The 12,031-nt window shown below is 38.8% G+C and overlaps 1 protein-coding gene across 4 annotated transcripts in view; it reads left to right on the top strand.

Annotated features, from left to right (window-relative positions):
- The window catches only part of LOC139764328 (uncharacterized), a 67,765-nt gene extending 56,961 nt beyond the window's left edge, over window positions 1-10,804 (top strand). For 2 of the 4 annotated variants that reach the window (XM_071690843.1, XM_071690841.1), the window contains one exon: window positions 10,193-10,804. In XM_071690843.1, coding sequence (XP_071546944.1) covers window positions 10,193-10,675 — 483 coding nt within the window. In that variant the 3' untranslated portion in view covers window positions 10,676-10,804. Of the gene's footprint in view, window positions 1-10,189 lie in introns of all 4 variants that reach the window. The other 2 variants (XM_071690842.1, XM_071690840.1) reach the window with 1 other exon arrangement.
- The last annotated feature ends 1,227 nt before the right edge of the window (window positions 10,805-12,031 follow it).

Below are 12,031 nucleotides of genomic sequence, written 5' to 3'. Positions count from 1 at the left end.
TACACATGTATATACATACGTCCACACACGCAAAATATACATACCTACACAGCTTTCCATGGTTTACCCCAGACGCTTCACATGCCCTGATTCAATCCACTGACAGCACGTCAACCCCGGTATACCACATCGATCCAATTCACTCTATTCCTTGCCCTCCTTTCACCCTCCTGCATGTTCAGGCCCCGATCACACAAAATCTTTTTCACTCCATCTTTCCACCTCCAATTTGGTCTCCCACTTCTCCTCGTTCCCTCCACCTCCGACACATATATACTCTTGGTCAATCTTTCCTCACTCATTCTCTCCATGTGCCCAAACCATTTCAAAACACCCTCTTCTGCTCTCTCAACCACGCTCTTTTTATTTCCACACATCTCTCTTACCCTTACGTTACTTACTCGATCAAACCACCTCACACCACACATTGTCCTCAAACATCTCATTTCCAGCACATCCATCCTCCTGCGCACAACTCTATCCATAGCCCATGCCTCGCAACCATACAACATTGTTGGAACCACTATTCCTTCAAACATACCCATTTTTGCTTTCCGAGATAATGTTCTCGACTTCCACATATTCTTCAAGGCTCCCAGGATTTTCGCCCCCTCCCCCACCCTATGATCCACTTCCGCTTCCATGGTTCCATCCGCTGCCAGATCCACTCCCAGATATCTAAAACACTTTACTTCCTCCAGTTTTTCTCCATTCAGACTTACCTCCCAATTGACTTGACCCTCAACCCTACTGTACCTAATAACCTTGCTCTTATTCACATTTACTCTTAACTTTCTTCTTTCACACACTTTACCAAACTCAGTCACCAGCTTCTGCAGTTTCTCACATGAATCGGCCACCAGTGCTGTATCATCAGCGAACAACAACTGACTCACTTCCCAAGCTCTCTCATCCCCAAAAGACTTCATACTTGCCCCTCTTTCCAAAACTCTTGCATTTACCTCCCTAACAACCCCATCCATAAACAAATTAAACAACCATGGAGACATCACACACCCCTGCCGCAAACCTACATTCACTGAGAACCAATCACTTTCCTCTCTTCCTACACGTACACATGCCTTACATCCTCGATAAAAACTTTTCACTGCTACTAACAACTTGCCTCCCACACCATATATTCTTAATACCTTCCACAGAGCATCTCTATCAACTCTATCATATGCCTTCTCCAGATCCATAAATGCTACATACAAATCCATTTGCTTTTCTAAGTATTTCTCACATACATTCTTCAAAGCAAACACCTGATCCACACATCCTCTACCACTTCTGAAACCACACTGCTCTTCCCCAATCTCATGCTCTGTACATGCCTTCACCCTCTCAATCAATACCCTCCCATATAATTTACCAGGAATACTCAACAAACTTATACCTCTGTAATTTGAGCACTCACTCTTATCCCCTTTGCCTTTGTACAATGGCACTATGCACGCATTCCGCCAATCCTCATGCACCTCACCATGAGTCATACATACATTAAATAACCTTACCAACCAGTCAACAATACAGTCACCCCCTTTTTTAATAAATTCCACTGCAATACCATCCAAACCTGCTGCCTTGCCGGCTTTCATCTTCCGCAAAGCTTTTACTACCTCTTCTCTGTTTACCAAATCATTTTCCCTAACCCTCTCACTTTGCACACCACCTCGACTAAAACACCCTATATATGCCACTCTATCATCAAACACATTCAACAAACCTTCAAAACACTCACTCCATCTCCTTCTCACATCACCACTACTTGCTATCACCTCCACATTTGCGCCCTTCACTGAAGTTCCCATTTGCTCCCTTGTCTTATGCACTTTATTTACCTCCTTCCAGAACATCTTTTTATTCTCCCTAAAATTTAATGATACTCTCTCACCCCAACTCTCATTTGCCCTCTTTTTCATGTCTTGCACCTTTCTCTTGACCTCCTGTCTCCTTCTTTTATACATCTCCCACTCAATTTCATTTTTTCCCTGCAAAAATCGTCCAAATGCCTCTCTCTTCTCTTTCACTAATAATCTTACTTCTTCATCCCACCACTCACTACCCTTTCTAATCAACCCACCTTCCACTCTTCTCATGCCACAAGCATATATATATATATATATATATATATATATATATATATATATATATACATATGGGAGCGGGGGGCTGGAAATCCTCCCCTCTCGGTTTTTTTAATTTTCCAAAAGAAGGGACAGAGAAGGGGGCCAGTTGAGGATATTCCCTTAAAGGTCCAGTCCTCTGTTCTTAACGCAACCTCACTAATGCGGGAGATGGCGAATAGTATAAAAAAAAAATATACACACATATATATATATATATATATATATATATATATATATATATATATATATATATATATATATATATATATCCCTGGGGATAGGGGAGAAAGAATACTTCCCACGTATTCCCTGCGTGTCGTAGAAGGCGACTAAAAGGGAAGGGAGCGGGGTGCTGGAAATCCTCCCCTCTCGTTTTTTTTTTTTTTTTATTTTCCAAAAGAAGGAACAGAGAAGAGGTCCAGGTGAGGATATTCCCTCAAAGGCCCAGTCCTCTGTTCTTGGCGCTACCTCGCTATCGTGGGAAATAGCGAATGGTATGAAAAAAAAAATATATATATATATATATATATATATATATATATATATATATATATATATATATATATATATTTTTTTTTTTTTTTCGTACTATTCGCCATTTCCCGCATTAGCAAGGTAGCGTCAAGAACAGAGGACTGGGCCTTTGAGGGAATATCCTCACCTGGCCCCCTTCTCTGTTCCTTCTTTTGGAAAATTGAAAAAAAAGAGAGAGGAGGATTTCCAGCCACCCGCTCCCTCCCCTTTTAGTCGCCTTCTACGACACGCAGGGAATACGTGGGAAGTATTCTTTCTCCCCTATCCCCAGGGATAATATATATATATATATATATATATATATATATATATATATATATATATATATATATATATATATATATATAAATAAATATATATATAAATGAATATATAGATTATCCCTGGGTATAGGGGATTAAGAATACTTCCCACGTATTCCCTGCGTGTCGTAGAAGGCGACTAAAAGGGGAGGGAGGGGGGGGCTGGAAATCCTCCCCTCTTTTTTTTTTTTTTTTTTAATTTTCCAAAAGAAGGAACAGAGAATTGGGCCAGGTGAGGGTATTCCCTCAAAGGCCCAGTCCTCTGTTCTTACCGCTACCTCGCTAATGCGGGAAATGGCGAATAGTTTGAAAGAAAAGAAAAGAAAGAATATATATATATATATATATTGAAGGTTTTTATTTTCTCTGTATACAAAACACTTAAGTTTCATACTTGCTCTTATTTCATAAGTACTCTTATATCATACACAAGCACATTGTTGGTGGTGGATAGCATAACTATATTTATAAATATTTCACGTTTTAAACTGAAAGACTGCATGAGGAAGAGATTGGGTAGTGAGGATATTGAAGGATTTCTTTTGCTCAGATTTTCAACTTCCTCAGATTTTAGTAAAAATTTGTGCATAGATATTATTCTATATGGTGATTAAGTATTTGGAGTAAAAATAAAAACTGCATTTCGTAATATTAAGTGTTTAACAGTTGGATTAATTATAATAAGATTCACATGCTAATAGCTTTCCTAATTATACGAATGCTTAGGTTTTGACCACAGATTCATATTCAGCATACTTAAATGCATCTGTGCTGAAATTTTCAAAAAAATCAAGAAAAATCCAAGCCTTGCATTTTGCTCAGATTTTCAACTTACCCAGATTTTAATAAAAATCTGTGTATAGATGCTATTCCATATGTTGATTAAGTATTTGGAGTCAAAAGACGCCATTTCTTGATATTAAGCATTCAACACTTGGATTTATTATAATAATATTTGTATGCTAATTATATTTATTTATTATTTATTTATTTATTTATAGGTTTTCAGAAAAGAAGAGTGAATGTTGGGGTGAAGAGGGTGGTGAGAGTAAGTGAGCTTGGGAAGGAGACTTGTGTGAGGAAGTACCAGGAGAGACTGAGTACAGAATGGAAAAAGGTGAGAACAATGGAAGTAAGGGGAGTGGGGGAGGAATGGGATGTATTTAGGGAATCGGTGATGGATTGCGCAAAAGATGCTTGTGGCATGAGAAGAGTGGGAGGTGGGTTGATTAGAAAGGGTAGTGAGTGGTGGGATGAAGAAGTAAGATTATTAGTGAAAGAGAAGAGAGAGGCATTTGGACGATTTTTGCAGGGAAAAAATGCAATTGAGTGGGAGATGTATAAAAGAAAGAGACAGGAGGTCAAGAGAAAGGTGCAAGAGGTGAAAAAGAGGGCAAATGAGAATTAGGGTAAGAGAGTATCATTAAATTTTAGGGAGAATAAAAAGATGTTCTGGAAGGAGGTAAATAAAGTGCGCAAGACAAGGGAGCAAATGGGAACTTCAGTGAAGGGCGCAAATGGGAAGGTGATAACAAGTAGTGGTGATGTGAGAAGGAGATGGAGTGAGTATTTTGAAGGTTTGTTTAATGTGTTTGATGATAGAGTGGCAGATATAGGGTGTTTTGGTCGAGGTGGTGTGCAAAGTGAGAGGGTTAGAGAAAATGATTTGGTAAACAGAGAAGAGGTAGTAAAAGCTTTGTGGAAGATGAAAGCCGGCAAGGCAGCAGGTTTGGATGGTATTGCAGTGGAATTTATTAAAAAAGGGGGTGACTGTATTATTGACTGGTTGGTAAGGTTATTTAATGTATGTATGACTCATGGTGAGGTGCCTGAGGATTGGCGGAATACATGCATAGTGCCATTGTACAAAGGCAAAGGGGATAAGAGTGAGTGCTCAAATTACAGAGGTATAAGTTTGTTGAGTATTCCTGGTAAATTATATGGGAGGGTATTGATTGAGAGGGTGAAGGCATGTACAGAGCATGAGATTGGGGAAGAGCAGTGTGGTTTCAGAAGTGGTAGAGGATGTGTGGATCAGGTGTTTGCTTTGAAGAATGTATGTGAGAAATACTTAGAAAAGCAAATGGATTTGTATGTAGCATTTATGGATCTGGAGAAGGCATATGATAGAGTTGATAGAGATGCTCTGTGGAAGGTATTAAGAATATATGGTGTGGGAGGCAAGTTGTTAGAAGCAGTGAAAAGTTTTTATCGAGGATGTAAGGCATGTGTCTGTGTAGGAAGAGAGGAAAGTGATTGGTTCTCAGTGAATGTAGGTTTGCGGCAGGGGTGTGTGATGTCTCCATGGTTGTTTAATTTGTTTATGGATGGGGTTGTTAGGGAGGTGAATGCAAGAGTTTTGGAAAGAGGGGCAAGTATGAAGTCTGTTGGGGATGAGAGCTTGGGAAGTGAGTCAGTTGTTGTTCAGTGATGATACAGCGCTGGTGGCTGATTCATGTGAGAAACTGCAGAAGCTGGTGACTGAGTTTGGTAAAGTGTGTGAAAGAAGAAAGTTAAGAGTAAATGTGAATAAGAGCAAGGTTATTAGGTACAGTAGGGTTGAGGGTCAAGTCAATTGGGAGGTAAGTTTGAATGGAGAAAAACTGGAGGAAGTGAAGTGTTTTAGATATCTGGGAGTGGATCTGGCAGCGGATGGAACCATGGAAGCGGAAGTGGATCATAGGGTGGGGGAGGGGGCGAAAATTCTGGGAGCGTTGAAGAATGTGTGGAAATCGAGAACATTATCTCGGAAAGCAAAAATGGGTATGTTTGAAGGAATAGTGGTTCCAACAATGTTGTATGGTTGCGAGGCGTGGGCTATGGATAGAGTTGTGCGCAGGAGGATGGATGTGCTGGAAATGAGATGTTTGAGGACAATGTGTGGTGTGAGGTGGTTTGATCGAGTAAGTAACGTAAGGGTAAGAGAGATGTGTGGAAATAAAAAGAGCATGGTTGAGAGAGCAGAAGAGGGTGTTTTGAAATGGTTTGGGCACATGGAGAGAATGAGTGAGGAAAGATTGACCAAGAGGATATATGTGTCGGAGGTGGAGGGAACGAGGAGAAGTGGGAGACCAAATTGGAGGTGGAAAGATGGAGTGAAAAAGATTTTGTGTGATCGGGGCCTGAACATGCAGGAGGGTGAAAGGAGGGCAAGGAATAGAGTGAACTGGATTGATGTGGTATATCGGGGTTGACGTGCTGTCAGTGGATTGAATCAGGGCATGTGAAGCGTCTGGGGTAAACCATGGAAAGCTGTGTAGGTATGTATATTTGCGTGTGTGGATGTATGTATGTAGAGTATATACATGTGTATGGGGGTGGGTTGGGCCATTTCTTTTGTCTGTTTCCTTGCGCTACCTCGCAAACGCAGGAGACAGAGACAAAGAAAAAAAAAAAAAAATTTTATTTTGCTTTGTCGCTGTCTCCCGCGTTTACAAGGTAGCGCAAGGAAACAGACGAAAGAAATGGCCCAACCCACCCCCATACACATGTATATACTCTACTAATTATACGAATTTTTAGGTTTTGACTACAAATTCATATTCAGCTTACTTAAAAGCTTCTATGCTGAAATTTTCAAGATAATCCATTTTCTCAAAAAAACCAAGAAAGATCCAAGCCTTGCATTTTGCTCAGATTATTAATGAAAATCTGTGTATAGACATTATTCTCTATGGTGATTAAGTATCTGTAGTCAAAAGACTGCATTTTGTAATATTAAGCATTTAATTAACACTTGGATTGATTATAATAATATTCATATGCTAATTACTCGACTAATTATACAAATTTTAGGTTTTGACCACATATTCATATTCAGCATACTTAAAAGCATCTATGCTGAAATATACAAAAAATAGATTTTTTAAAAAATCAAGAAAAATCCAAGCCTTGTATTTTGCTCAGATTTTCAACTTCCTCAGGTTTTAATGAAAATCTTTGTATAGATGTTATTCTATATGGTGATTAAGTATTTGGAGCCAAAAGACTGCATTTTGTAATATTAAGTATTTAATTAACACTTGGATTAAATATAATAATATTCACATGCTAATTACTCAGCTAATCATATGAATTTTTAGGTTTTGACCACAGATTCATATTCTGCATACTTAAAAGCATCAATGCTGAAATTTTCAAGAAAAACCATTTTTTCAAAAAAATCAAGAAAAATCCAAGGCCATGCTGAAATTTTCAAGAAAATTCATTTTTTCATAAAAATCGAGAAAAATGTGAGGCTATAGCCTTGCATTTTTCTCAGATTTTAATGAAAATATGTGTATAAATGTTACTCTATATGATGATTAAGTATTTGGAGTCAAAAGACTGCATTTTGTAATATTAAGCAGTTAATTGACCCTTGGATTAATTACAATAATTATCCCTGGGGATAGGGGAGAAAGAATACTTCCCATGTATTCCCTGCGTGTCGTAGAAGGCGACTAAAAGGGGAGGGAGCGGGGGGGCTGGAAATCCTCCCCTCTCATTATTTTTTAATTTTCCAAAAGAAGGAACAGAGAAGGGGGCCAGGTGAGGCTATTCCCTCAAAAGGCCCAGTCCTCTGTTCTTAATGCTACCTCGCTAACACAGGAAATGGCGAATAGTTTGAAAAGAAAAATAATAATATTCATTGAAACCACAGCTCCCTTTCCACATCCAGGCCCAACAAAACTTTTCATGGTTTACCCCAGACGCTTCACATGCCCTGGTTCAATCCATTGACAGCACGACGACCCCGGTATACCACATCATTCCAATTCACTCTATTCCTTGCACACCTTTCACCCTCCTGCATGTTCAGGGCTGGATCGCTCAAAATCTTTTTCACTCTATCCTTCCACCTCCAATTTGGTCTCCCACTTCTCGTTCCCTCCACCTCTGACACATTTATCCTCTTTGTCAATCTTTCCTCACTCATTCTCTCCATATGACCAAACCATTTCAAAACACCCTATTCTGCTATTCTCAACCACACTCTTTTTATTACCACACATCTCTCTTACCCTTTCATTACTTACTCGATCAAACCACCACACACCACATATTGTCCTGAAGCATCTCATTTCCAACACATCCTCCTTCCTCCGCACAACCCTATCTATAGCCCACGCCTCGCAACCATATAACATAGTTGGAACCACTATTCCTTCAAACATACCCATTTTTGCTTTCCAAGATAATGTTCTCGCCTTCCACACATTCTTCAGCGCTCCCAGAACTTTCGCCCCCTCCCCTACTCTGTGACTCACTTCCGCTTCTATGGTTCCATCCGCTGCCAAATCCACTCCCAGATATCTAAAACACTTCACTTCCTCCAACGTTTCTCCATTCAAATGTACCTCCCAATTGACTTGACCCTCAACCCTACTGTACCTAATAACCTTGCTCTTATTCACGGTTACTCTCAGCTTTCTTCTTTCACACACTTTACCAGACTCAGTCACCAGCTTCTGCAGTTTCTCACCTGAATCAGCAACCAGCGCTGTATCATCAGCAAACAACAACTGACTCACTTCCCAAGCCCTCTCACCCACAACAGACTGCATACTTGCCCCTCTCCCCAAAATTCTTGCATTCACCTCCCTAACAAATTAAACAACCATGGAGACATCGCACACCCCTGCCACAAACCGACATTCACTGAGAACCAATCACTCTCCTCTCTTCCTACTCGCACACATGCCTTACAAAACTTTTCACTGCTTCTAGCAACTTGCCTCCCACACCATATATGCCTCCCACACCATATACTCTTAATACCTTCCACTGAGTATCTCTATCAACTCTGTCATATGCCTTCTCCAGATCCATAAATGCTACATACAAATCCATTTGTTTTTCTAAGTGTTTCTCATACATTCTTCAAAGCAAACACCTGATCCACACCCCCTTTACCCCTTCTGAAACTACATTGCTCTTCCCCATCTGATGCTCTGTACATGCTTTTACCTTTCAGTCAATACCCTCCCATATAATTTCCCAGGAATACTCAACAAACTTATACCTTTGTAATTTGAACACTCACCTTTATCCCCTTTGCCTTTGTACAGTGGCACTATGCATGCATTCCGTCATACATACATTAAATACCCTCACCAACCAGTCAACAACACAGTCACCCCCTTTTTTAATAAATTCCATGACAATACCATCCAAACCCGCTGCCTTGCCAGCTTTCATCTGGACATGGAAAGCAAGTGAGAAGATAAGGAGGACACATGTGCCAGAAGTGGAGGAGACAAGAAGGGGGAGACCTACTTGGATATGGAAGCATGGAAGGAATATGATTTTGAGTGTTTAGTGCTTGAACATGCAGGAGGATGAAAGGTGTACATGGAGTGATATCATATGCAAAAGGCAACCTGCTGTTAGTGGACTAAAGCAGGGCATATGAAGCAGCCTAGGGAAACCACAGAAGGGTCTGTGGAGCTTGGTTATGGATTTAAGTGCATTATACATGACAATTAGAGAATAGATGTTGATTGTGAGAAACAGAGGCCTTTTCTTTGTTCCTGGTGCTTCTTACTGGTGCTTCCTTACCAATACAGGAAGCAGCCAATAAGTATGAAAGAAAAAAGAATGTATATTACTAAACTCTTTTGCCAGTTGCAAATATTGTTCAGGTAGTGTTGGATGTATTACTTTCTTTATATAAGGATGATATTACATGTTGCTGATGAGATGCATCTCTAAGTCTGCATTATATTAATCTATATTCTACTGTTAGAGGATTGCAACAACATAATCTTGCGTAACATAAAGGCCCAATCCACACCCATGAGTGTTAAAGACTCATTTCGACATGGTTTCATCATTAGTGAAGCAGTTGCTGAATACTGCCCAGTTAAAAATATAATGATAATAATAAGTAAGTGAATCTGGTGTAAAACACTGTAAGGCCTTGTGAATTTTAATTTAAGCATGCTGGATAATCTGTACTGTGTCAGTGCTTCTATTTCGAAAGCTCAAAGGGCAAAGTTCTACATGTAAGTGCTCTTATACTGATGAAACATTGCTGTATCAATGTTGAAATGGTTATGTACCTTGAGGTGATGTTAACACTTAAATACTTTTATAAATACAACTGGAGGTATAGTATTTGTTTGTTAAGTAACAGGTGATACACTTCATGAAATAAATTATACTTATTGAAATATATTACGGATCTCTCCAAGGATTCCTAGTATAATTTATTAACTAATGGTAAAACTCTTTTTTTAGCAGCTTGCTCGGACACAGTCAACAGAGCCAAGACCTCAGACACCCACTCGGCGACCAGAATTTCGTAGCAGCTTCACAAATCTTAGCAAGACAGGACAGAGCCAACAAGAAGGTCAGCCCTCACCGCAATTACGCTCAGACAGTGGTACTCACACCCCAAGGACTCCAAAGGCGAGCAAGACAGAACCAAGAAGGCAGATTGATGTCAAGAATGGAAATGTCGTTGCCCGATCAAAAGGAGCAGCCATGGGGCGTAGGGCTACTAGGTCACCTATGAGAGAGTCTGGACGTCCTATAGGACTAGGTACAGGAAGGGGAACTAGTCCAACACCCTCAGCCACTCTAACATCAAGTGTGACAGGAAGCAGAAGCAGATCGTCTAGTGTAACGAGTAGGCCAGCTGGTAATACTGTAACACTTCCCCCTGCTGTAGGTAGCCGCTCAAATACATTCTGTAAGGATGACAGTACAGGCCCTAACCAGTAAGAGACCAGTTTTACACCTGCCAGAGTTTCAGTAAATTACTACATTTATTGTACAACTAATTTATGTTTCTAAAAATACAGTTATTAAATATATATATATATATATATATATATATATATATATATATATATATATATATATATATATATATATATATATATATATATATGTATATATATATATGTTTATTATTTATTTATTATTTATTTGATAATAATAATAACAATAATAATATATATATATATATATATATATATATATATATATATATATATATATATATATATATATATATATATATATATCTGTTTCCTGTGGTGGGGGTGGCCCAAGGAATGGATTCAGGGCATGCATGAATATGTACATGTGTATACATATGTCTGTGTATGTATATGTATGTATACATTGATACATATGTATGGGCATTTATGTATATATATATATATATATATATATATATGGTGAATGGGTCGTTCTTCATCTGTTTCCTGGTGCTACTTCGCTGACACAAGAAACAGTGATCAATTATTATAATATATATATATATATATATATATATATATATATATATATATATATATATATATATATATATAAATTCTTTTTAATGAGCACACTAAAGCAATTGAAAAACTGGCTTAGTCTTCAGTGTTAGATAAAATACTACAGTGTGTTGTTAGGTCATACTCAGTGTGAGTAGGTCATATATTAACATTGTACTTGGGTCACTTATTTCTTATACCTAGAAGATTGTAAACTTACTCAAAGCAATCTTCTAAAGAAAGCCAAAATATGATGAGAATATGGGATATACACTCGGCCACTGGAGTTTGCGTGCACGTACCAAGTATGTCTATGGCAACTGAGCTGGTACCATTGTATGGGGGAGGAATAAAGGTATGCAGAACTGTTAAATTGGTGGCTGCTAATAAAACAGTCAAATTGTTCTTGCAGAGAGGTCAGGTAGTATTTCTTGCATAATTAGTAACAATCAGGCATATAAAAAACACCCATGAATGTAATATTTTGTGGTGTTGCCAAGAACTGCTGTTGTCATACAGAATCTGTCAATCATGTAATAATTGTTTGATGACACTTTATTAGCGTGTGTATTGTAGAAGACCCTGCAGGATTCAGTATACCAGATAGTTAAATTACTATAAACATAGCAACTAAGTCAAACAGTAACTAGCAACATTTACGGGTAAATAGTTATGTATTGTGACCTCTAGACACTCACCATCTCCTACCCTTCCTTCCTGTCTCCTGGACATTCTCTACCCCTTCCTCCCCAAACTTCTAAGTGCACTTCAAACTCGCAGTCACCACACCTCAGACCACGTAGATTAACATAGG

Source organism: Panulirus ornatus, chromosome 49 (assembly GCF_036320965.1).
Source record: "Panulirus ornatus isolate Po-2019 chromosome 49, ASM3632096v1, whole genome shotgun sequence".
Taxonomy (NCBI): domain Eukaryota; kingdom Metazoa; phylum Arthropoda; class Malacostraca; order Decapoda; family Palinuridae; genus Panulirus; species Panulirus ornatus.
The sequence above is the reverse complement of the archived record's forward strand: the minus strand, read 5'-3'. Positions and strand labels throughout refer to the sequence as shown.